The sequence below is a fragment of the Puma concolor genome, chromosome E2, assembly GCF_028749965.1.
Source record: "Puma concolor isolate L17-30 chromosome E2, mPumCon1.1.hap2, whole genome shotgun sequence".
Classification (NCBI taxonomy): Eukaryota; Metazoa; Chordata; class Mammalia; order Carnivora; family Felidae; genus Puma; species Puma concolor.
The window spans coordinates 47,539,577-47,566,009 of NC_141681.1; the positions used below are offsets into that span (position 1 = coordinate 47,539,577).

The 26,433-nt window shown below is 53.7% G+C and overlaps 1 protein-coding gene and 1 long non-coding RNA gene across 7 annotated transcripts in view; one reads left to right on the forward strand and one right to left on the reverse strand.

Annotated features, from left to right (window-relative positions):
* ACTN4 (actinin alpha 4) overlaps positions 1 to 26,433 on the forward strand; it is a 70,776-nt gene that overhangs the window by 24,000 nt on the left and 20,343 nt on the right. For all 6 annotated transcript variants that reach the window (XM_086689689.1, XM_086689685.1, XM_086689687.1 and 3 more), the window contains exons 2-6: positions 19,667 to 19,781; positions 20,039 to 20,158; positions 23,552 to 23,638; positions 24,674 to 24,761; positions 25,379 to 25,457. In XM_086689689.1, coding sequence (XP_086545815.1) covers positions 19,667 to 19,781; positions 20,039 to 20,158; positions 23,552 to 23,638; positions 24,674 to 24,761; positions 25,379 to 25,457 — 489 coding nt within the window. The remainder of the gene's footprint in view (positions 1 to 19,666; positions 19,782 to 20,038; positions 20,159 to 23,551; positions 23,639 to 24,673; positions 24,762 to 25,378; positions 25,458 to 26,433) is intronic.
* Positions 321 to 14,311, reverse strand: LOC112851159 (uncharacterized). Its single transcript, XR_015244857.1, has 4 exons — positions 13,808 to 14,311; positions 12,055 to 12,127; positions 6,509 to 6,776; positions 321 to 1,095 (listed from the first exon to the last, which is right to left on the reverse strand). It is a non-coding gene; the product is annotated as an uncharacterized LOC112851159 (long non-coding RNA).

Sequence of the window (26,433 nt, forward strand, 5' to 3'; positions counted from 1 at the left end):
GTGGCCAGGTGCTGATGATGCAGTTTGAGTAACAACCCCAGGCCCTCCTGTCCACTCTCTACTTGGGAGCCAGATAACATCCTGCTTGAAATCTCGATCGGTATCCCTTGCCCTTGGGACCAAATCTGGAAGTCCCCTCGGCCCTGTAGGACCTCCTCTCCCCTTCCCGTCCGACCACTATGCTCCAGGCACACCAGCTGCCTCTACTCCATGCTCTTTCCCACTTTCCTGCCTTCCCTCTCCAAATCCCCAATAATCCCAGCTCTTGCTCATTCTTTTTTTTTTTCATTCTTTTTTTTTTTAATGTTTATTTTGAGAGAAAGAGAGCACACACGTTCGGGGGAGGGGCAGAGAGAGAGAGAGCGAGAGAGAGAGAGAGAGAGAGAGAGAGAGAGAGAGAATCCCAAGCAGGCTCACCACTGTCAGTGTAGAGCCAGACACAGGGCCTGAACTCAGGAACCAAACCATGAGATCATGACCTGAGCCGATATCAAGTCGGGACACTTAACCAACCAAGCACCCAGGCGCCCCTTTTTTTCATTCTTTAGATCTAAGTTTATACTCCTCTTTGTTGGGAAGTCGTACCTGACCCCTCCAGCCTAAGGTTCGGTCCCTCTCTTAGGGGCATGTCTATTACCTCTACTTATCCCTCTAGGCTGAACCAACCTTTGCTCTCTCTGCTCACCGTGAGACTGTGAGGGCCTTGAGAACAGAGGCTGGATCTGTTTTGTCCACTGCTGTATCATGGGACAGGGTCTGCCAGATACAGGTGCTCAGTAAATAAATATCTATTGAATGAACAGACAAATAGCCAGCCCATCAGCCACCTCTCCACCCATCACTTGTTTTAATGTCTCTTGTGGGACAGTGCCTCTGTTTGGTGTTAGGGGTAGAGATTGATTGCCCGCAAGCCATCCTCTGAGAAGGAGGGTACTGTCACTCCCCAAGACCAGGCCGTCTCTGCAGGCCAGTTGAATCCCATCTAAAAGCTGGCCCTGTTGTAAGCTGTGTGCTCTGGAAGGTCCTAAGAAGTCCTCCCCTGGGTCACTTCCAGCCACAGTAGCCAGCTGTCCTCACGGAGTTGAGCGTCAATGCCTGTAGTGATGAAGCACAAATAGGATGCTTTTTGAGTGGGGAAAGGGGGGAAATCATCGTTAGAACAGAATCCTATTCTGTGCAAATATTTAACAAGCTAGATGTCCACACATTGTGTGCCAGGCACGGGTCTAGGCAGCAGGGACACAACGGTGATCGTGACAAGAAGAAGGCCCCTGCTCTCAAAATGGTATGGGTGGCTAAATGCAGGGAGACCTGTCTTTTTTTCTTTTTTTAAACTTTTTCTTTTTAGACAGAAATTGCTACCTGTAAGTCAAATTAACTTATATAGTAAGAGACAGTGAAGTGTTTTGTTTCTAGGGATAGCTAAAAACATCAAAACATAGCCCTGTGGTTTAGCAGACTAGCGACCTTCCTGAAACCCAGCTCACTATTGTACCGTGTTCTGAGGTAGCCCACTTGTCTCCGTGTCCTGAGCTGAGCCTGGAGACAGACGTGCAATACCAGGAAAGGAAGCGCGGTCTGGGCTATGTTTGGTGGTCATCGTTATTTCTGGAGCATTGGCAGAGAAGTCCGTACCATGGAAAATCTAGAGAAAGATAGGCTACACGATGTGGTTGAGCAGAATTCGATAGCTGCCCGTGGCTCTCCAGGCTCTCCATGGGACCCAGAACGACAGGCCACCCTGTGTCAGCTGTCAGGCTTGGCCTTGAGCTTTGTCTGCCTCGTCCCTCCACACCTTGTCACTGTTGGCGAGAGCCATCCTGGGGAATCGGCCACTCTGTGTTCCCGAGTCCGCGCCCCTGGGACCTTCTCTCTGTTCGGGACACAAAACCTGAGACTGTTTTTCCTTTTAAATGCAACTTTGTTCTGCAGGAGAGGAGAAAGGCAAGAAAGAGAGTGCTTGTTCATTTGACGATAGTGAGGTGTGGTCTGATACCCCTTTGAAAAGGGCCTCTTTGCCCCAGCGGCCTTTACCGGGTAATGAGAGGAGGGGGGCCCAGGGAACTCAGTGGGAAACTGAAGCCGGAGGGGAGGGTGAGTTCAGCTTCTACCTCGGAGCAGTGGAGTCTGCGTCTTTGTAGGAAAACAGAATGGTGCCGGATGGCCCACAAGGGAGGTTCTGTCCTGGGAAAAAGAAATGTCCTTGGATGTTGGCCTTCGGGCATTTAAAAAATCTGTAAGCCTTTGCTCCTCACTTCCCGTATACTTCTCAGCCCGCACAGCTCCTGCAGTCTGCTCTCCGCCATCTCTAGAGACTGGCTGGCTTCCACCTCCGAGGGGTGTGTGCGGCACCGCCTGGTCTGGATGGGTTTGTCCCTTCCCGTGTGCCAGGCATTGTGGTAGGAGCTGGGGATTCAGGTGGTGGCGCCTGCCCTCCTTTCTCAATCTCTGTGCAGTGCGTGATCTTCTCAAAACCCTCACACGCACCCACATGAGCACGTGTAGAAGTAGGGAGAATCGTAGGTACCCATCACCCAGCAGAGCAGCAGTTGTCAACATTTTGCCAAACTTGTTTTCATCATCTCCCAGCACGTTCCCCACTTCAGATTATTTTAAAGGCCACTCCAGACATCACTTATAAATGCTCCAGTGTGTTGGTCTGATATGGATATATGTATTTTATATAACCACGCCCTGTTACACTTGATGCTTCTGACCATGTCTTAAGGAAAAACCCAGAAACTCCTCCCCTTTGCCTTTCTTGACATCACCTTCTTTCTACTTTTCCGACTCTTCCTTCCCTCCCCTATCTCTGGCTCCTTTCCCTTTCCCTGCCTCTTAAATGTGGGCATTTCACAGTGTCCTTTTTCCCCCGGAGGATTTTATCCACCCTCCTCCCTGGCGTCTGGTGTCACCTCTCAGTGCATGACTCCCGTGTCTCTAGTCCCGACACACCTGTCGCTCTCCCATGCAATTATTTGCTCACACATCACTGTCCCCTGTTAGACTCTGACGTCCTTTGTGGGAGAACCTGGTCTATCTCCTCCCTGAACGCCTCGCACCAGCACCGCGCCCAACCATGGGAGAAGCTCAGGAGATGTTTGAATGGGTGACCGAGTAAGTGAATGCCTGTGGCATATCCCAAATAAACTTGTTTTCCAGAGCCTGCCTCGGGTCTTTCGTACCTGGCTTTGACATTGCCCCGTCCGTAGGTCATCCAGGTCAGCAGCCATGTTTTAACTGATTTCTTTCTCTGAATCCTAAGCTTCCTCCTTTCCTTTGCCACCGCTGCTGTCCTGACTCAAGACCACACACTTAAAAGTGCAGATTGTAGTCAGGCTTGGCATGACTTGCCGTGCCACCATTCACTGCCTTGAGCTGTGTGACTTCGGGGAAGTGCCTTAACTGCTCTGTGAGGATAGTGCCTGCCTCCGTGGGCTGTGGTCGGACCTCAGTGAGTTAACACTGGTGTGCCCTTTGCTCCACGTCTGTTACCCAGGAAGTGCTCTGACATCCGCTCCCAGCATCATCCCTGTTGTACCGTCCTTGCCCAGGCCTCCTGCTGCGGCCTCCCAGCTGGCCTCACTCCAGGCCCCTGGTTCATCTTGGTAGTGCCGTGAACATTATCTTTCTGAGACACTCACATCTAATCGGGTCACTGAGAAGCCTGCCCCACTGGCCAGAGAGCAACTTCTGAGTTCTTCAGCCTCTGTCTACCTTCTGACCCCAACTGACACCATCCCCTGCCACTTCTGAGGGGTCCCCAAACATCTGCATGTTTGTGTTTTTCGCTCTCGATGTTCCCACTACGTGGACCGACCTTCTTCCCAGGTCATCACCCTATCAGAATAGTGCTCCTCTTTCACAGCCCAGATCAGGTGTCACCTGCCCTCCGCTGTCCTCGGACCATACCGCCCGCCCTGCAGCGACTGGTTTTCCAGTGGCCCTCTCCAGCAGGACTGTGCACACCTCCAGGGTGGAACTGTCAGGTTCTGCAGGTCTCCCCAGACCCTTGGCTGTGATTCTCTTTACCTGAATCTCCGCTCCCCCAGGAAGTGGGAAAGCTACCTGAAGGCCAGTGTCACCTTAGTAGATGTTCAGTTAAATAAACAGTATTTTTCATGGTCTCCGCCTGTAGCTCTTTCTTTTTTGTTTTCTTGTCCCAGAGGAGAGGGTGCTATGGAAGTTAGAACTTATGGCAAGGGTTTGCTCCCACCGGAGAGAATGGCCGCCTACTTTGGCAACCCTGCTGTGAATTCAGGCTGCCTTTCTGTGGTTCTCCCCATCAGGTTCCATCTGTGGGCACCAGGCCAGACCCTGGGCGAACTTTGGGATACAGGCCTTCTTATCTTCCCTTTGTTTGTCGCTCCACCTTCCAGAAGGGAGCAGGCCTCCACCGTCAGGAATGGCAGCACATGTGGTGTGTGCCTTCCTCCAGCCGCCTGCCACCCACGGAGCAGAGAGGATCAAAGGCTTTAGCAGGGGAGGGGTGGGAAGGGCTTTCACGCCAGTGGTGCCAGAACTCCTCTTTCCCCTTCCGGAGCCCCACGGACAGAGCCGGGTCTTCCACTTGATCCGGTGGGATGTAGGGACTACCGTGGAAGGGCCGCAACCATTTGGAATAGATTTTGCACGGAGGATTTAAGATTTAAGGCAATGACATTTTTCAGCAGCACAACTGTTTTTCAAGTTGAATCTCACATGTCTCTGCCATATTATAAAATAGATAAAAGGAGCTGCTGAGGTTAAATTTGAGGAGGGGGCACCTGCCCTCACCCCCGGCACCCCTGAAGGCAGAGCTCTTTGGGGGAGGCTGTTTGAAAATCGCCTCTTGGTATGACTTTCAATTCTCCACTCTTGTTGGCCATGGAGTGTCCCTTTGTGAAGCCCATCGTGGTTCGCCCTCAGGCCTCTGTGTTTCTAAAGAAGGTAGCCGAGGGTGGTGCGTGGGTGATGGTCACCTCGTAGCCCTGGCTTCCTGGTCGTGTGGAGAGCAAGGTTTTGACAGAGGGCAGCACATGATAGTGGCTCTGCCTTCGGGGTCCTCTCCATCTTCACTGCTGTAACCCTGCCATCCGCACGGCCACCAGGGGGGTCTTCCTGCACCATAAATCGGGTCATGCTGCTCCCCCTGTGAGATCCTCCAGAGACTTCCTGTTGGTCTTAGAATGAGACCAGACCTCCCCGCCCCAACCCCGCCCCCGCCCCCATGGCCTGTAGGACACCCTGTGAACCAGCCCCTTCTGCTTGTCCTCCCTCTGTTCCAGCCATGCTCCTACTCAGTCAGTTGGCTCTTCTTGTTTGTTTAGGCTCGTTAGTCACCTCCACAGAGAGGTCTTCCTTGATTGGCTGAACTTGATTTTCGCCTCAGCTGCCCCCTCCTCCAGTTGCTCTTGCCACATTGCCCTGTTTAATTGCACCACCACAGTCCAATATCTTCTTTTCTGTTTCTTACCTCCTCCACTAGAGCGGAAACTTCGTGAGGGCCGGGAAGTTTGTCCGTTTTAATCTCAGTGCTCAGAATAATAGGTGGCATGTGTAGACACCCGATACATTTTTTTTTTTTTTTTTGAGAGAGAGAGAGAACATGCAAGAGAGAGTGGGGGGGAGGGGCAGAGAGAGGGGGACAGGGATCTGACACGGGCTCGAACTCATGAACCTTGAGATCACGACCTGAGCTGAAGTCAGACACTTAACCAACTGAGCCTCCCAGGTGCCCCAACACCGAATACATTTTAAGATTAGAATAAATGCTTGAGAGTTTGGGAAGGGCTCAGAGAAGTGTCTCCTCCTTCTGTGGGCCGGGGGCTGCCTGGGAAGGGTGTTCGATGCCAGCATTTTGGGCCCAAGCTGGGATGACTCCAGAATCCTGGGAGGCCCAGCCACCTTCTTTGGTTCTCACGCAGTGTCGAGGCACTGAGACCTGACCATCTTGTTCCCTGCTGGGTGGAAAGCCCGTGCCTGGCAGCACAGCTCCCGTCTCTCCTTTTTGGACTCCTCTGGGAGAGAGCAGGTGGTCGGGGCTCTCTGAACCCATAGAGGACTGGCTGTTCTGCTCCAGCCTGAAATTGATTTCCTCCAGGCCCTGCCTTGAACCAGGCCCTGTGAACAGAGGGAGGGGTCTAACCCAGGCCTCTCCTGCCACGTGTGAGGAGAGTGATAGAGCCACTTGGCCTGGGAGCCACCAACCTCCCCCCACTTCTAGAAGGCACACAATGGCAGTTGGGCTGCACCTTTGTTTTATGAGTCACCAGTGATAGCCTGTCATAAATTGTTATTTCCTATACTTTCAGAGCTTTATCAGGCCTCTCCTATGCAATCCGGGATTTGATGCAGGGTCAGTTAACACATTGTGTCGAAATCTGTCATTGTGCCCATATAAGGCAAACTCCTCGGGTTACTTTTTACCTTGGCAGAATCACAGGAATGTCAAGGTAACCAGGCCACCTCAGCATAGCTCTGATTCTCGTTGGGTCACCTGACTAGCCCTCCCTCTCCCATGACTCACCCTGCGGCCCAGCGCTGGGCCTCTGGTGCTGGCGGAGGATGGCATTGGCCAAGGGCCTCCGGGACTGCATTTGGTTTTGTGTCTTCGTTAGAGTGGATCGGATGAGAGAAAATATGTGAGGTACCTCACGTGGGGCCCGACACGGCAACAACCAGAAACAGAAAGCAGTCTCAGCCAGACTTGAGGTTGGTTAGGAGACGTGTGGATCCTGACCCTGACGCCTCCCAGCTGTGTGACTGTGGCAGATTGCTTCAGCTTTTAGCCTTATCTGTAAAATGTCGAGCATTGAGAACAAATTCTGGTAAGCAGTAAGTGTTCAATAAATGTGAGTCACTTGTACAGTTAGATTAGGGTGGGCCTTATACCCGACCCAGTCATAAAAACACCTCTTGCTGTCTTCGTCGATGGTTCGGCTCCTTAGCAGCGCTGATGGGGCAGGTGGACTGGTAGGCTGAGTCCTCCCTGGAAAGCCGAACCCACATCTTCACAGTGGTGCTCCATTACCTCCCCTCTTCCCAACGCACACGTGCACACAAAGGCACTCCTGTTGTGATGGGGCCGGGAGTCAGATCTGCCCCTGAGAGTGGCAGGGACCTCCCTGTCCTCTGACATCACACTGCTCCTGGAGACAGTCGCCCCTTACTGCGGTTTGGCGGGACCTCAGTGCCAGCCCCAGGAAGGCCTGTAGGTGGGGCGAGCCAGAGTGAGAGTCTAGCCCTGTCACTGTGCCAGGGTAAACGGTTTCACCATTTTTAATGGAGCAATTATGAGTCAGAGGTTTCAGTCTCTCTTTACTGGTTCCTCCCAGTCCTGTAATTACCCTTTGGCTATAGAACCTTCTTTTCGTTTCTCTTTTTTAAAGAAAAAATCCTCCTGAGACATGGGTTGATATTGTCTGTCTTGTATATTCAGGGGGACTAAGATGGAGTGAATATGGTAAAGGAAAAAAGAGGCCCCCCAAATCGAGAATGATTTCTTAGCCCACAGAAATTGTGCCCCCCACCCCCCACCGTCACAGGGCCAGGAAGTAGAGCTAGAGCCTGCTCACGTGAGGCTAAGGTCTAGAGTGGATAACTCTGAACACCACCAGTTACCTCTTGGCAAACTCCAAAATCTAAGCCAGGAATTTCTGGTCTGAGGCACCTCCCAGATTGACGATGGATTCATTCACTCTCTCAGCCAGTACTCACTGAGCCCATGTTCAGTGCCAGCCCCAAAGAGGAGTTGCACTGAGCCTCAGGAGAGGGCGGGCAGGCTGACGAGTACCCAGCACCTCCATGGGCCGCCTGCCAGGGCTCGTCCACTCAGAGATGAGAGGAATTGATCACGCAGATAATGCCCTCCCTATATTCTCGCGGCCTGCTTCTCAAAGGGATCATCTTACTCCCAGGCCTGAGAGCGGGAAGCCAGTGGGACAGAGCGCCCATGAAACAAGTGCATGTCCGTGAGCGCCGCCCCAGGCTCCGGTTTCCCCCACTGTGTCAAGAGCACAGATTTTCAGACCAGTCCAGTTCTGCCCTAGCCATGTCACTCACTCCAGACACCCCTCCCTGCCTTCACTGGAGGAGGTTTCTGACCTGATCGGTGGACCATTAAGTCAGAATGTTCCAAGACAAGAAAAAGGAAAAAGGATCACCAAGGAGTTTCGTGGTCAAAAGCGAAACCTGCACCACTGTTAGAAATCACTTGTAGGCCCAGCATGATTGCCCTTCCACCACCAAGGCCCAGTTTGTGGATCATGTAAGTTCCAGCAGGAAGCAGGCTGTCTTGCTAGAAGGTGAACAGAGGGAGAAATGGTGGTGTTTGCCCATATGCCCCTGCCTGCACACTCTTCTCACTTCTCAGTTCTGTTGGGGAGTCACTGGGGTGGGCCTCGGCTCAGGACGGAAGAAGCACTCGCCTGAATGACACTTGCGTCCCCTCAGTGCCCCCTCTGACCTTTTCTCCCCACATGCCAAATGCCTGTTATCTAGATAAGCAAGTTCATAGGCGGATTTGTCCATGATAAAACGTTGATTCTAAAGACTGGTTTTCTTAGGCACCTGTTCGGATTCCAAGACACACAGTCTAGGGGCCAGAATTGGCTCACTTGGCTATCTGTTTGAAGGATCAGAGTTTAAACCAGACGATCTTTAATCTCCCTTCCTACCCCGAAACCTGAGCTCAACTGTAAGCCATTGAAAGTAAATGGGGTTTTTGTAGCTCAGACTCCCTGTTCTCCAGGTGAAGGGCCCCTGTGCCTGATCGTTTCACAGCAAAATGCCACATTGGGCCAGAGGAGGCGGAGGGCATGTCCCCAGTCTGCTGCTGCCCTAATTTAAAAACTGCCTTTTGGGAGGTGGAAGTTTTCTTTCTCTTTTAAAGGTAGCTATTTCAGGTAGGCCTCACCCATCTCTTCTTCCTGTTAAAAAGCTTTCTTTTGAGAGCTGAGTGCCGCCTTCCACCTCCACCCCGTGGCCCCCACCTGCCTTTAGTTCAGACCCTTATCTCCCTGTGTACTCTCTGTGGGGAGGACCCAGTTCTTTGGAGTGTAATCTGAGTAGCTTTGGGTTGGTTGGTTGGTTGGTTGGTTGGTTTTCCATGTGTGGGATAGCTCCTGAAAAGGTCTGTTTGAGAATAGGGCACCTCCCTACCCTGGGCTGCCTACCCCCTGCTTCTCTGAGATTTCTTTTAGCTCCAAGGTCCAGTTCAGTCTAACAAATCCAAGGGTTGCGTAGTTCTAACTGGGCCTTGTATTCCTTCCTCACTTAGAGAATGCGAGAGTTTAATAAATTAGAGTGGTGGTTCTCAACCCTGGCAACGTTTTAGGCTCACTTGGTAAGCTTCCTGAATTCTGTTGCTCAAGACCCACCTTCAGGTCCTTCATTAGGCCTGGGGTGAAGTTTTGGCATTATTATGAAACTCTGAGGTCCATATATTTATTGTCAATTGATTTCCAGCAAGAGTAAAAGACATATTCAATGGGGAAAGAGTAGTCTTTTCAATAAATAGTGCTAAGACAACTGGATATCCACACGCAAATAATGGATGGAGTTGGACCCCTACCTCACACCATATACAAGATAACTCCAACTGGATCAAATATCTAAATATAAGAACTAAAACCATAAAACTTAGAAGAAAACGTAAGCATAAATCTTTGTGACCGTGGGGGCACTTGGGTGGCTCAGTCGGTTAAGTGTCCAACTCTTGATTTTGGCTCAGGTCATGATCTTACAGTTGTGAGATTGAGTCCTGCATCAGGCTCCGTGCTGAGTATAGAGCCTGCTTAAGATTCTCTCCCTCTGTCCTTCCCCTGCTTGCGCATACATGTGTGTGCTCTATCAAAAATAATAATAATAATAATTTTTAAAAATCTGTGTGATCTTGGATTAGGCAATGTTTATTAGATAGGACACCAAAAACACAAGCAACCAAAGAAAAATAGTTATATTAGACTTAGTGACAATTAAAAACTTTTTTTGCTTCAAAGGACACTCAGAAGGTAAAAGTAAAAAGACAATCTTCAGGATGGGAGAGAACATTTACAAATCATATATCTGATAAGAGTCTAGTGTCCAGAATATATAAAGAATGCCTGCAACATATCAATGAAAAGACAAATAACCCGTTAAAAAATGGACTAGAAGACAGATTTTCCAAAGAGGTTAATCAGATGCTCAGCATCATTAATTATTAGGGAAATGCAAATGAGACACCACCTCACACCCACTAGGAAGACTATAATCAAAAAGTCAGATAATAACAAGTGTTGGCAAGGATGTGGAGAAATTGGAATGCTCATATGTTGCTGATGGGAATGTAAAATGATGAAGCCTCTTTGGAAAACAGCTTGGTAGTTCCTCAAACGATTGAACGTAGAGTTGCCATATGATCCAGCAGTTAGACACCTAGGTATATACCCAGGGGAATTGGAAACACGTTGGCGCAAAAGCTTACACATGAATGTTTGTAGCAGCATTATTCATAATAGCATAAGTAGGAATGACCCAAATGTCCATCAACTTGAGAATGAATGGATAAACAAAATATGAGACATCCATAAAATAGAGTATTACTCAGACAAGAAGTGATGAAACACTCACTGATACAGGCTACAACGTGGGTTAACCTGGAAAGCACAATGAAAGAAGCCAGACACAAAGGTTACATACTGTATAATTCCATTTATATGAAATGTTCATAAAAGGCAAATGCATAGAGACAGAAAGTAGATTAGCAGTTGCCAGGAGCTAGCGGGGAAGGGGAGATAGGGAGTGCTCACAGTTTTGGGGTGATAAAAATGGTCTGGGATTAGATACTGGTGATAATTGTACAGCCTCATGAATAAGTTAAAGCTCACTGATTTTTATACTTTAAAAGGGTGGGTTTTATGGTATGTGAATTACAACTCAGTTTTAAAAAATTGGCTCTCCAAACTGTGCACTTGATTAAAAAGAATACACGCATACCTATGATACAGCAACTCTGCTTCCATATTGCGTTAGTTATCTACTGCTGGGTAGCAAATTGCCTCAAAGCCTGGTGGCTGAAAACAATATTCATTGTCTTAAAAACTGAGAGAGAGAGAAAATAACAAAAACCAGAAGAACTCACAGGTAATTCTAAGGTACAGCCAGGGTCGAGGACCTCTGGACTTCAAGGATCTCGGGAAGTGTGAAAAACCAGGTCTGATCATTATATTCCTTTGGTTTGGTAGTCGCGTGGCCAGGCTAAGGGAAGGGAGGTTTGGGGGAAGACCACTTTGTGTCGGCCGCCAGAGTGTAGCCAGCAATACTGGGGGTGTGTGGCTTCGCCCCTTTGGAACAGGAACTACACAGTAACGAATGGAACATCTACTGATCACTTACTCTCCGCAGGCTGTGCGTATTGCCCTATTGAATGCTCACACCGTGCCTCCTATTACCTTCATTTTACAAAGGAGGAAACTGAAGCTGAGGGAGATGACCTCTGTTTTCTAAGGCCTCGCAGAGTAAGTGGCGTGGCGAGGCGAGGATTTGAAGCCATGTTTGAGATTCGAGAGCCCTTGCTCTGGAGCACTGTGCCACTCTGTCCTCTCCTCAGCCTGCCTCGTAGCCTGCCCACTGCTACCCACCGCCTAGGTCCCGCCCTTGAGCCAGGGTCTCTGCAAGTCCAGTGGCCTTGATGCCTGAGTGAATGAGGCTCCTGAGGGTTCGCTCCTGTCCTTCTGTTGGAGTGGCAAGCCGCGAGCAGCATCTTCCGTGTCTTGCGTGTGGAATATCTGTAGCCCCAGGATTTATTTTTGTGAACTTTTGAAAGCAAGCAGTGTTAGCCCTAAATCTTGGGACTCTCACCAGTACAAAATGGGATTAGAAACCATGAAGTCATAAATGACTAGACATGAGAGGCCCCAAACACATTCCATTCATTGTAGGATTTACTAAGGACTAACTGTGCAAGGCAGTGGGGTCCTGCGGCAAACAGGACTCGGCTCTCATAGAGATTCTGGTAGGCTTGGGAGGAAGACTGGTTCTGGACAAAGGACATAATTTCTGAGAGAAATAAGTACAATGAATATGACCTACCGGAGTAAAGTGATTGTATGGTGCAGATGTCAAGGGCAAGGAAGACCTGGGGTGATGTCATCTGAGGGAAGTCCTGAGTGATGAGAAATAACGGGCCCTGTAAAGACCTACAGGAAAGTTTTCGACGAGCGCTTATTGCGAGGTAGGAACTACACGCAAGTCAGTCTGTTGGAGCGACAGCGTGCTCGCTTTCTGGTGCTTTACAGGGTGACTGGCCGAGGCAGGAACGTTGGCTGCCGGGGAGGGGGTGTGGGGGAAAGCTGGTTTCTGGATGGACACGCAGGACCTTTGGAATGTTCACTACTCCACTCTGCGGTATTTATACCTCTCCTCCGACTGGGAAGTCAGAGCTTTTTTGTGTAGGCTGAGAAAAGTCCGAATAAGGCAGCGTCGGGCCAGGACATAAGCAACATTCCATATTTCCCTGTAATTGCTTTCAAATTAGGTGATGTCGTCATGGGGCAGGCACACACAGCATGCCTGCTCTGCCCCTGGCTGGCTATGGATTGAGTCCTGGGCGGGCAGCTCACTGTGTCCCCGGTGCTGCGAAACCACCAGCCTCAGTTTCCCGTCCTGGCGGGGCTGCATCCATCTACGTTGTGGCCACGTTATCATGACCAGTCCGTTATCTGTTCTCAGCCTGCTCCCTGGTTTCTGTCCCCTTCAGATCTGGTAAAGGCAGTGGGTCTTCAAAAATAGTACTCACACATACGATCTCAGAACCGTCCAGAGGCTCACAGATCCCCTTGCTCCCTGGACGGTCCGTGTGGATGTTGCCAGGGTGATCGCCTTTTTGCCTGAGCCACTGGCAACCCAGATTCCCTTCGGCTGAGCTGTCGAGCCCTGAAAGGGCCTTTATGGTGGGAGCAGTTTCTGCTTTCAGGAACTGAAAAGATGCCCCGCTGGGGCTAGGCCTTGTCTGAAGCCTGGCAGTGGCCAGGCAGATGGGTGATAAGAAGGCTGGATGCCTGTCCTAGGAATAAATAGCCGTCCCTCCCTTGTGTCCAAGCCCCAGACACCCTTCCTGAGGACCCGTGGAAGCAGGAACCATGGGCAGCATCAGAGGCCACAGCAGGCAAGGTGGGAGTTCAGGAAGTGGGACGGCGCCCTCCCCCTCAAGGCAGCTGATGCCCCAGCGGAGCGGCAAACCCGACACGGTATTGCAGAGACGGGGTCTGAAAACTCCCAGCACCGTAGGGAGCCCTGTCTTGCCTCCGTGTACCCTGGGGGAGTTTGCCGTGACCAATTGCAGTCAGTCCTGGGCCTTGTGGGTCAGGCTGTCGGCCCGGGCTGTCCCGCGAAGGGGGTGGGCAGCGTACACGGTGGAAGGCGGGGGATGCGGTGTGAGGCAGCAAAGAGCTTTTCCTAAAATCGTGTGAAGCGTGGAGTCAATGGAATCCACATGTGAGCATCTGCCGCGTGAGTAGAAATAGTGCAGCCTTCGACCCTGGTCCGGGAGCCCTCTTTGCCGGGGCCGATCCTTGAAGCCAGTATGCTCGCCCCCGCCAAGGGACTGGGCTGAGCCTGCTTCCAGACCCAGACTGACTTTGCAAGAGACTCCCTTTATTCTGGGTTCAGTGGAATCCCAGCTCCCAACAGACATTTCCCTCCACACCACCCCCTTCAGTACTATGACCGTGTTTTGTAACAGGGAACGTGTTTTGTAACAGGAAGTCGTTGAGAAGAAGAGGGAAGGAAAGTTTTTTCAGCTGGGCAGCCTCATCCCACCAGGACCCTTTCCTCTCGCACTCACCATCACTGTGCCCACTGGAATGCCACTTGGTTGCTCTGTCTTAAGATGTTTGCTTCGGATTCAGTACTGCCCCAGAGTAGACAGGGTTTACCTCTTTGGGTTGGAGGAAGGAGTCATTGATGAATGGCTCATTAAAGCCCCCTGCTGCCACATTCCCGGCTGCTTAGGTCACCTCCAGAACAATATCCATCATTCATTCACCCAGCCACCCCACATCCTGGCCACTGGGAGGGGTCCTTGTGACACAGGAAGGACTTTATGGCCAGTGATGGCCTCCTCTCCCTCCCCCCACATACAGAGTGACAAAGCAGAAACCGCCCAGGGGCCCCTCTGAAGCTTGCAGTCCCCGGTGCACCACCGCACTGGGAGTGGTGACTGGGTCCCAAAGGAGCCAACAAGCTCCTCTTTCTCTTCTGCCGGCCCTCCCTCTCCCCCACTCACACCCTGTGCTATTTTAGCAACAAGAGAAGAATCTTGAACAGGCTGCCAGTGTGCAGAGGCAAGTTCTAAAGCCTCTTCTCTGTGGTTTTTTTTTTCACGTGTGTTCTCAAAGACAGACAAGTCCACATCCTTCCTTCCTCCCCAGATAGGCCGAGGGCTGGGCTCAGGCTCCCTTCTCACAATGGCAAGGACAGGCTGGGAGCAACAGGGCCACCACTGGCTTTGTTTTCGCTGCCTCACAGTGGGTCCAGGCCACCCTTGAAGAAGTAGGGGAGCTTTTGGAGGCATAGCTCTGCCTGCCCACCTCACTGTGTGAGCTCCCCTCCAGCTTGGGGGCTGAGGTGGGGCTGGGGCCTTCCTAACTCTGCTCTGCTGGCTCTGCTTTGCCAAGCGTACTTAGCGTCCCACTCAGGCCTTGTGGATGAGCGGCCGCCCCAAGTTTGAAACTGTTGATGAGCTCTGTGACCTTGGGCAAGTCACTTACCCCTCCTCACCTCAGTTTCCTCATCTGTAAAATGGAGATGATAATTTACACGATCATGAGGTTGGAGGTTTTAAAGAGTCCCTATGTAGAAATGGTAGGAAGCAGTAATTAGCGATGATTGCATAATTACCTTTAGCATGCCCCCCCCCCCAAATGTAAATTCTGCATCTGTTTCGCTTCTTCCCATGCCCAGTGTCTAGTAGGGGTTCCAAGTTGGGAATCAACCAAGTAAATTCATTGAGCACCTGAGGACAGGGCCACTGTTCTGAGTCCGTGCTTACCATGAAAATGGCCTTAACAGTAAAGCCTAGCTGAGCTCGATGCTCTTTGTCTTTTCCTCCTCCCACAGGGTGCCAGTAGCTCTGAACAACCCCCCCCCCCCCCAATAAAATAGAAACACTGAGCTTGTCTTTCTCAGTCACGACAGTTAGTATCTCCAGCATGGCTCCTCTGTCTTCCTCCCACTGCCGAGTTTCTCTTGGAGGCTTTTTACTCTCTTTTTTCCTGGTCCTCACGCATTGACCCTTGCCCCCTTCAGCTCTGTCCTCAGCCAGCAGCAGCCAATGTGACCTTTGGAAGGCCCTGTGAGGTAGGCCCCACCAGCCTCATGGCACAGCTTGCTCTACCTTGTTCCCTCTTTTTCTCTCTCCAGCCTCCTGGAGGGCCTTTGCACATGCTGTTCTTGTTATTTGCACAGTCTCCCTTATTTTTTGTCTTCACTCATTCTCAGTCCTATCAGAGTGGGAGAATTACCTCGGAAACTACCCCGTGTCTGCCCCTACCTAGATCAGGAGCTTGCATGCTGAATGGTCTTTCGCTCCCTTTCTGGGGGCAGCGGGGAAGAGGGCAAACGCATGACACCTTGGAGTGGGGCCTCTGGGGCTCAGAGGACCTGGCTTTAAGTCCGGCTCTGTAACTTTCCAGGTGCGTGACTCCCTGTGGTCAAGTCACAACACCTGTCCGACCCTTGGTTTCCTCATCTGTAAAATGAGCCCGTAGTGGCTCCTACCCCACAAGATAGTTATGCAGCTGGGAGAAATTAATACGTGACAAAGTGCCTAGAACAGTGCCCGGCACGTAGTGAGCTCTATAGAGGTGGCTGCTCCGGTCATTACTATTACTTTTCCTGCGGCTGTTATTTCTGTAGCTGAGCGGTCGCTTGATTACTGACATCCTCTCCCTGTTCAGACTGGGTGCTCCGTGAGAGTGCAGGCTGTGTCCACTTTTGCTCACTCCTCTGTCCTCGACACAGGACCTGGCCTGGGGTCGACCCCCAGCAAATGCTTGTCAAGGGAGTGGACGTGTTCCAACCCCACGGAAGCCTGGGGCATGCGGAGCAGTGGAACCTGTCAGCCGTTGGCTCAGCTGTTGGCTCTGTGGCTCAGCTGTTGGCTCTGTAGCTCAACGCTCTGAGAATTTTGCACAGCGGTGGGTGGTGTGGTGGGCACACGAGGCCTCTGTCTATTGAAACCACCCCTCCACACTGTCTACCCCACGCATCTTAGCCTAAACTGGTAGGGAGAGGAAGTGTCGAGTAGAGAGTCATTCTTGTGGCCAACTAGGAACAACCGAATGTTTAATGTCCCGTTCAAATCCCAGCTCCTCCTGCCCAGTCACTGCGTAAAGAAGTGGTGGTCTGGGGTTGATTCGTTCCCTGAAGATGGCCTTGTGAGGGCCCGTTCTCCTCGTCTGTGAGCCTCGAGTGTCAGCACGTGCCCGTCATCTTCCAGAAGGAGAAAACAGCCACGTGGGGCATAGGGGTGGGAGGCCTGTCGGTGGGGTTTCCATTCTGTCTGTGGCCGGCTCAGGAGAGAGTTCTTCCTTCTCGCCACCCAGGCCAGGCAAGCGGATACGCTTCCTAAGCACCTGCTCGGTATTCTGCTGAGGACGCTGCCTGCTTCCAGCTAGGGACACAGAAGTACAGGGCATAGTGACCGTTGACTTGAAAACAGGTCTTTTTTTGGACATACGTGTAATCCTGAGTGCTGACAGAATCTGTGCCAGGCACAGTTAAGTGATTAACTTGCATTATGTTGTTCGATCTTTATTTAAGAGAAGTTAACTGTCCCCACTTCATCATCGGACAACGTGAGGCTCATTGCTTATCCAGGGCTACCCTTCGGGCAGGTTGCCTCACCCGGCAGAGGCCAGATTTGAACCCAGGTCCGTGTGAGCCCCAAGCCCCAGAGCTCTTACGTGCTCCCCAGAGAAGATGAGCAAAGGATGGGGTACACGTTTGTGAGGACAGATAGCCTGAACCCCACGAGGCGAGTTTTGTTCCCAGCCTCCACAGGAAGAGGGTTTCCTGCAATTTCATTTCCTATCCAAACCATGGAGGTGGGGTAAGGGCCTTTGCAGAGAGGGAAGCAGCCACTGTGCATGCAGACAATTCATCTGGCATTAACTTTATGCCAGGTACTGTGTCGGGTGCTTTAAAGCCTCTCGCCCACTTAATCCTTGCAGCAGCTATGGGAGGTAGATTCTGGTGAGTCCATCGGACAGAAGGAAACTGAGGTGTAAGTAGGTCCGGGAGTTGGCATTGAGACCCAGACCTGTGCCCTTTGAGAGCACGTGGGCATAACCCAGGCAGGCTGAGGTGACGAGGGCTGCCGTTTAGACACGTTTCTGGCCCTGCGTGCAGACCAGGGGCCTACATCTTGGCCCCAGCAGCACTGGAGCACTGGGGAGCTTGCCCTCTGGGAATCGCCCTCTTCCGTCCTCAGCCTTGGGATACGATCGGTCGCTTTGCCACTCGCAGGTATCTTTCAGGTACGCGCACGGGCAGAGGCCGGCTTTCCTGGCCACTTCCTGCCCCAGCCCGGCCTGCTGCCGCCCACTGGTCTGTAGGACGGCTGAGTCGCGTCTCGCTGCCCAGCACCGCAGCTGGCTGTGCCTCAGACATTACAAGGGACGGAAGTCCTGCCCCCTTGGAGCTTGCACACGTGCAGGCAACCTCTAGTAACACACGGAATGACTAGAGAATGCTTTTGAGAGCGGCCGGGGGCTGCGTGGTGGCCAGGGCAGACAGGGGAAGGAGAGGATACTCTGGAAGCAGTGGCAGGATTTCAGGAAAGGAGGAGATCTGGGGAGGCACAGCGACGACCGGGGCCGTCATGTGCTCTGCGGGCTCCGCCATCGCGAATCCTCACGCTGACCGTGACTTGGGTGCTGTCCTCACCACCATGTTACAGACGGGGAGGCAGATGTTAAGGAAGGTCGGATGATGTTTCCATATGAGTAGTGTAACCAGCAGTCTGGCTCTGGTTTGTCTGAATTCAGAGCTGTATAGAGGGGGTTGGGGAATGAGGCAGAGAAGGCACATTCCTGCTTCCTCAGTGTGAGCACCTGCTTGGTGGCCAGAGTTCAGGCATGTGCGGAGGCAGAGGACAACACCCAACTGTAAGAGCCCGAGAGAAAGGTGCTATGATACCTGTGCAGAGGAGGGAGCATCCGAGTCAGAATCGGGTCGGGGTGAGCCAGTCGGTGTGGACGTCTCAGAGGAGCTGTGCTTCAGGCTGATCTTGAGGGATCAGCAGGTGCCAGTTTAGGAGAGGCGGAGGCAGGGTACAGGCACCCTTACTGAGGGGACAGCTCCACACAGGATGGGGTCTGTGTCCCCCGTGCAGAGGAACTCTTCACATCCACCGTTTGGGTTTGGAAGGAAACCTCATGCCCATCCTCGCTGCACGGCGTGTTGATTAGGCGGCTCCTTTGTCTGGGAGGGGCCTAGTGTTACGTCTGAATGAGCAGGAGTGGTAACAGTTGTCAAAACACATGGTGCTCCGCCAGAGGCTCCTTGGAAGCCCCTCGCCCCCCACGTGGCCTCTGCCTGCGCCTGGGCATGGAGCGTGTGCTTGTACGCTCCTGGCCCTCCGCCCACATCCATGCTGGCCACTGCAGATGGAGGTGGCAGGGTGGGGTGCGGGTTACGGGGGTTCTGTGAGAAACAGAAGCATGGCATTTTTCCCAGACCCTGCTGTGGGAGGCTAATTGGGCCGGTTTCCCCAGAAGGTGTCTAGACACGTCCACCTTTAACTGATGTGACGCGCTTCCTGGGGGCTGATGTCCGGTGACATGCCCGGCCAGCGGGGCCTGAGTGGCTGGTGCCCTGTACTGGGTGTTCTGGAGTTGGGATTTGGGATTTGGGTTGTTGTTTGTGGCCCTCTGAACCCGAATGCATCCTTTCATGTCCCAGCATCTGCGTGCCCTGTGTTTCAGACACTTCCTCAGATATGGCTGTCTAACTCTGGTGGGGGGGTGCCTACCTCCACTTGCCTTCCAGCCTCCTTAAGCTCCCCTAAGGTTTGGAAGGGTGGGATGTGGAATGTCCTCCCAAGGAATAGAGGCTTGCGCAGGGCTCAGAGGCTCTATGCTCCCGGTCTTTTAGGGGAGGCGCTTGCTGCCAGGCCACCCAAAACTCCAAGAGAGACTGACTTGAAGAAAACCTTACATTTACAGCAGGCTTTTATTTTCCATCTGCTTTCCTGTCTCAGGTCATCTCTGTGCCGGCAATGGCTCCTACCTGAGAGGGAAGGAAGCCAGCACCGGCTAGGACCTGTGGTCTCATCTGCCTGCTCGGGTCGGGGGAGGTGGTGAAGGGCTCTGTGTATCTGTCCCAAAGAATGTAAGAGCAGGGACCCTGTGTCTCGTTTCCATACCCGGGGTCTGGCGCTGAGTCACATTTGCGTGACTGGGTTCTAGTCCATGCTGTGCCACTTATCATCCAGACAATCGTGCGGTGGGTCTGCTAACTACCCTGAGCCTCGGTTTCCTCAGATTGACTTGCCTGGGTTGTTTAAGGATCAGAAACAGTGTATAGGAAGGCCCCGTGGTGGCCACTGTTGTCCCAGGGTCGGGGTGGTGGCCCAGCCCTTTTGTTAGAAGGCCCCAACAGTCACACTGACCCTCCAGGCCTCTCTCTCATGCTTCCCCAGACGTTCACAGCCTGGTGCAACTCCCACCTGAGGAAGGCTGGCACACAGATCGAGAACATCGATGAGGACTTTCGAGACGGGCTCAAGCTCATGCTCCTTCTGGAGGTCATTTCAGGTGAGTCTCCTGTGCAACGCAGCACACCCCACACCTGGAACAGGTGCCCTGTGCCACGTCCCGGGGACTCGGCCCACCCCAGCTGTCCCTAAGCTGCTGGGAAGAGACTGAGGCTTTGAACGACTGCACTGCAGCGCATCCAGGCGCTGGCCTGTGGGGGGAGGGCGGGCCAGAGTGCCATGGCGGCCAGTTCTGGAGGGCAGTAGGGACATTAAAGTTTCCCTTTCTCCCCCTCTTTCTCGGGGCGTGGCTCTCAGGTGAGCGGTTACCTAAGCCGGAGCGGGGCAAGATGAGAGTGCACAAAATCAACAATGTGAACAAAGCCCTGGACTTCATCGCCAGCAAAGGAGTCAAGCTGGTCTCCATCGGAGCAGAAGGTGAGCGGGGATGGGACAGCTCGGTCCCTGACTTGCAGGCTCAGAGCCTCAACCTCTGTACTCCAAGCAGGAGTTGTGTGGGTGGCAGAGAGAGCACTTGGTGGGGTATAAAGCCCCAGTATATACCCCAGCAGTGACCACAGTGACTGCCCTCGATGTGATCATTGGGTCCCCAAGCTCCTCCTCCCTTCCACCCACAGAATAATCTAACACTCGGGAATCCAGTGCCCCCAGTTATGTAGGGCAGGCCTCTTCTACAGGGCAGGAATGACTTTGTCCTGGACCCTGGACACCCTCATTGGCCCTTGTGCTGGGCCTCAGAAACACTGACAGTCACATCACCTGGCGTCCCTGTGCCTGGAGCACCTTTGCCCTTTGGCCCTGCCTGGTATCTGGAGATCTCAGGGGAGAAGGACTTTCGAGGCCCGGTGTCAGGGCTCTGGGGTGGGGAGTGCAGGTCCAAAGGTCAGTAACCAGACTTTTCTGGCTGCAGGACCTGAGGGAGTTTGGCCCCTGACTGGATACCCAGGACCCTCTGTGCCCCATGGGGACACCCAATACTGCGATTCTTCATTCTAGACCTTTCCACTAGAGCAACAACACGCTGCCCTCCAGCAGCCAGCTCGTCTCGAGCTCACAGGCGCTTTTGGAGATGAGGCGAGGCCTGATGGAGCCCAGAAGCTCCCTGTCAGCTTGCACTCACAGTTCAGCTCATTAGAGCAGGATTTCCTACACCCTGACATCCATGTTGTCCCAGCTTCTAGAAAAACAAAGAAAACTAATTGCTGTTAATGACAGGGCTCTGAGAGGTTGGCCAAGACTTGAGGCCAGAGTGTGCGTACTGAGTTCCAAGGCTCTGCCCCGGCTGGGACCTCTCGGGGAGGGGTGCCAAGCGTCACATGCCACAGTTGAGGTGGTTGGTGTTTGTTTAAAAAACAGCAAAACCCCCAAAATCAGTCGGCCTTCAGATTTTCTGTCCTTGCATGGATCTTTCCTCCTGGCTCCACTCCAGCCTCCTGCTTCTCACAGCTGCACTTACTTTGCTCAAATGCTAGCCTGTAAATACAGAGGGGTTAGAGGAGAGACCCGGTGGCATGCATCAGTCTTCATTTGGAGAAAAACTCCGTCTAAAAATGTTCTGCGTTCGTGCCCAGATTGGTTCACTCCCAGTCCCTGTGACCGCTGGGCCCCGGGAGAAAGCTGGAAAGCAGCTACTAGAGGTGCCCCGAGGGCTTCAGAATACCTGAGAGCCCCAGCCCCTGCCCTGCCTCCCATCGCCCTACCCTCCGCATGGTCTGGGCCGTAGCCAAAACATGACTGTCTTGTGGGGGCACAGCTATAGGTCCGGGAAGCGTCTGGTGCATGTGTCATGAGAGAATCCGTCTTCCTCCTGATGGGAGCTCTCTGAGCCCTCCATGATCAGCTTCCTTATGCAGCCGGCTGGGTGTGGGAGCTCCAGCCGCCTGTCCAGACTGCGTGCGTTCCCCTGCTGTGGAGTGCCTGGCACTTGGGAGGAACGCAGCATAGGTTTCCTGACTGGATGTCTCTGCCCTTGCCCCAGGCTGGAGAGACTCTGCCTGGTTTCCCTGTATGGGGTTCTTAGCCCTGGGAAAGGGCCCGGCAGACATTGTGTCCTTCCGTCCTTCCCCTGCCTCTGGGCAGTGGACTGTGCTTATTTTCTTATCCTGACACTCTCAAGACGAAAACCACCCTCTGCCATCAACCTGTGGCTTCTAGGGGGCGGAGGGAGGTTCTCCTCCGTTGTGGCTGATGGGCCCCACCCTTTCCTCTCGAGTGTGTCCTTGGGGAAGGCCTGGCCCTGTCCCCTGGGTGATCACTCTATCTCCTTTCCAAATCAAGCCCACCCTGGAGTTTTCTGTTCTCGAGGGTCTGTGAGCAAGGTCTCTCTTCCTGCACCTGCCGTGCTGAGACGTTGGGGTGCGGAAGGCATTTAGAGGGCTGCAGAGGCACATCTGGCTGGCAGACTCAGGGATGAGGCCACTTGCACTTCTCTTACCCAGCAGTAGACACATGGCGCCCTGAGCGTCGCCAAGATGATTTTTCTGTAAGCTACTGAAGCTGAAGACCATGTGGTACAGACCTTTAAGGCAACTCCCAGAAGTTTGAGAGTAGTTGTTCGGTTAGTGAAGAAAGCATGTACCTTCCCGGCTGGGCCTGGGGGCCGCTCTCCCTGTCCTGCAGCATCCTGTCTTTCACAAGGGCCGAGGCCAGGTACTGAGGGGCGATCTCAAAGGCAGGCAGTGAACAAGTAAACCAGCACATACGTGGTTACAAATGATGGTTAGCATGTGAGGGGCAGAGCAGGGTGCTGGCGAGAGAGGGGCACTGGGCGGGCACCTTCAGATTGGTGGTCGGTGGGGGTTATTTCGGAGAGGTGACAGCAGAGGCTTAGGGGATGGGAAGGACAGCCATCCGAGGAAAGGGTCAAGGGGTGCACTTCGTGAGGTCCTTCTAGCAAGAAAGCCTGGCTTGCCGAAAGGACACGGCCGGGGTGTGCCGGGCATCAAGGGGCAGGGTCACCCAGGGCAGGATTTGTAAGTGGGATTTGAGAACATGGGCTTCATTTTAGATGTAGTTGGGCTTCGGGCAGGTGAGTGGCACAAATCTGATGCACCTTTTAGGGGCGCCTGGGTGGTGCAGTCGGTTAAGCGTCCGACTTCAGCCAGGTCACGATCTTGCGGTCCGTGAGTTCGAGCCCCGCATCAGGCTCTGGGCTGATGGCTCAGAGCCTGGAGCCTGTTTCGATTCTGTGTCTCCCTCTCTCTCTGCCCCTCCCCCGCTCATGCTCTGTCTCTCTCTGTCCCAAAAATAAATAAACGTTGAAAAAAAAAATTTTTTTTTAAAGTGGGCACCCTGGCTGTTGTGTGGAGGTGGACTGCACGGGGCACGGAGGGGGAGGTGGTGTGTCGAGCTCTCGGGGGGAGACCACAGTGGCCTGAACAATGGTGGCAGCAGTGAGGTTGGAAGGAAGTGGGCAGATTCTCAACAGTAGTGCAGCACGCACCCGCCATGGGGAGACGCACCCTTGACGGCACGAGGGAGGTGCACACAGAGGGCTGGGAGTGCGGGCCCAGTGCCTGGGACACGTGTCAGGGAGGAGCGCTCTTTTGAGCTGGGCGAGACGATGGGCTGGCCGGGTGAGAACAGGCCTGCGTGGCGGACAGCACGTGCACGGGGGCCCGCAGGTGCTGAGCAGCAGAAGGCTTGGGGGACGGTGCTTCCCAGTGTCCGTGTAGCGTCTCCCAGGGAGGGTGGCGAACAGGCCTGGACGGCTCCCGTTGGACCATCGGAGCTAATCTCTATGTAGAGCCAGAAGGAGTCCCCTCTGGTTTCAGCAACCTTCTCACCCTCTGCCCCCTTCCGTGCATGCAGAGATTGTGGACGGCAACGCAAAGATGACCCTGGGAATGATCTGGACCATCATCCTCAGGTTCGCCATCCAGGACATCTCTGTGGAAGGTGAGAGCCTAAGGCCTGGCAAAGAACAGCCTCTTCTCCCTGTCCTGGTCCTGTCCAGGTTGGGGTGCGTTAGATGGTGATTTGGGGGTTTTGTCTTCATGCTTGAGGCTCTTCCGTGTTTCCCGGCATCACTCGCGGGGCCTGGCCCCGTGCAAGAGTGGTTAGTGAGATCTGGCCGGGGCTGTGGGTGAAGGGTCCCCAGCCAGCCGCCCAGCTCTGGCATCCACCCAGAGCCCTCTGGCTCCCATGGTCTCCGTCTCAGCGGACCCTCACACGACGCTTGTTGAGTGGGCATGAATGTCCCCATTTTCCAGTCAAGGAATCTGAGTCGCAGGGCAGACCAGTGGCAGAGTCAGGCCTGGCCTGGTTTTTTCGCGTTAGCGCCTACATGTTTCCGTTTGACACCCCCACCCTCAGACCTTTGCCTCCGTGAACCTGGGGCCAGTCCCTCCAAGCATGTGTGTGTGCTATGGTGTGAGCACAGTCATCCCGGCCAGCTTGGGGAGCGGGTTCCCGCAAAGGCCGCAGCGGTGACCCTGCACTCCGCGCTCCCGGAGCCGCCCACGGGGAGCAGACAGATGCCCTGGGCCCCTCCCTCACCACTTCCCTGAAGCCGCCGCCACATCTGGGAGACCCCGGGTGTGCAAGGCCCGGCGCTCAGGCCCCTTGGCTGGTTCTTCACCGTTCAGAAGAGTCCAAGGCCAGCATCAGGGGCTTGTTTGGCAGTGTGTTCTGGAGGGTAAAGGGACAGGCTTTGTGGGCAGAGACGTGGCGTGGTGTCCGGCCCTGGCCTGTCCTGTCACTACCACTTCCTGGGGTGACCCCGGGCAAGTGACTTCTCAGGGCTCGGTGTGCAGGCCAGTGGTTGGGATCAGCAGAGGTCTGCCGGGTGTCTGGAACAGGAGGGCCTCTTCCTGCTGGCCCTGCTGCTCTTCCGTCTGACTCCTGTGCCTGGGCTGAAAGTCTCGTTCGACGGGGCCGGGTTGTGGGGATGGGGTTTTGACCCCGCGCTCACCGTCCTTGTGCGTTCTGCAGAGACCTCCGCCAAGGAAGGGCTGCTTCTCTGGTGCCAGAGGAAGACGGCCCCATACAAGAATGTCAACGTGCAGAACTTCCACATCAGGTGAGTGCCCGGCCAGAGCACTCCAGCCCACCGCCTTCCCTCATCTCGCCCCAGGATGGAGTCCCATCCTCCCATTTGGCCCTCTTTCCCTTTCCCTGGTTCTGTCCCATGGGTCAGGGCGCACGCACTGGTCTCCCACGGTGGGCTGTTGCCCTCCACTGTAGGCCCATCCCATTCGGCGGGGTCTTGCACGTACAGGGCTCAGCAGGTCATGGCCATCCCGGAGGCCAGCACTCACTCATAAAGTACTAGCCACGGGTCAGGCGCCGGGCTAAGCGTTTACGTGTATTCACTCATTCAGTCCTCATAACAACCCAGCGAAGTGTAGCTACTCTTACTACCCCGCCTTACAGACATGGAAACTGAGGGAGTAGGAGATTATGGGACTTGCCCAAGGTCACACTGACGTTAAGTGCCAGAGGTGGGATCTCACCCCAGACCAGCTGGCTCTAGCAGTCATGCTCACGGCCACTCTGCCAGACGGTCTCCTTGCAGTGCCCGGCGCACGCACTATCTCAGTAAATGGGAATTAATTGTTCCTATGGGTGCCCCAGGCTATCAACACTTACGTCATGGGGAGAGGGCCCTCCTTTTAACCTTTGTCTTTCCATCCCCAGCTGGAAGGATGGCCTTGCCTTCAATGCACTGATCCACCGACACAGACCCGAGCTGATCGAGTATGACAAGCTGAGAAAGGTTTGCCTCTTGCACATCCCTCAGTGACCCAGAGATCCACAGAGTCTGACCCTGACTCTGGGTCACCTCTTCCACGCCCGTCTATTGCTGGCATCCAAAGGAGGATTCTGTGCTCACATGGGCAGGCTAAGAGGGCCTTGTGCCAGCCTGGGCCACCCAGGCTTGGTGGCTGATTCTTACCTCCCTTGCTCCCCTTGGGGACTATCCCCTTCTCCCCTTATGGGCATTGCGACTGCCCACGGTTATTTTGGGGCCTGGCCGGCCGTGCCTTCTGGGTCCCCTTCCTTAACCTTTTAGACTCTAGAAGCATTTCCTCTCTGCCTAGTGGAGAAAAAGGCTGAAGAATTCCAAGCCATCACTACCAGCAGGTGTTTCCCATGCAGGTTTCCATTCTCATTTGCCTTTACAAAGCTTGTGAGCCCGTAAGACCAAGGTCCTGCCCTCCAGGAGCTCCCAGCCAGTGGAGAAGGTGGGATAGTGTGTCCAGAGCAAACCAGCCCCATGAGGCCATGCACATGTGCTCAGGCTGAATGAGGGTGGGAAGTGGGTAGGGCCAGAGAGGTACTGCAGAGGAAGGAGGCCATGGTGAGCTGGCATGGTCCAGGAAGGGCCTCTGGAGGAGGAGGCAGCCTAGAGCCAAGGGGAGGGCATTCCCAGTGGGGGAAGCACGAGCCTGCACTTGACCTGTTCAAGCCCCTCTGAGGAATCGAATTGGGCTCTAGCTGAACATCAACTAAGGCACATGAGCGAGGGTCTTTAATCCTAGGAACAGTGGGGAGACCGTGTGAAGGCTGGACCATGGGAGCTCTCGGCTTACCCCTAACCTGTCACCCCCACGGTGTTCTCTCAGGTCTGGACCACACTTTCTGGGTTTCAGGACAAAGGTCTCAATCTGGGGGCCAGAGGGCTGGAAGTTGTGAGAAAAGAGCACACCTGCATTTTCTCTGGGGGAAAGGTCCACGCTTTTTCCCACAAA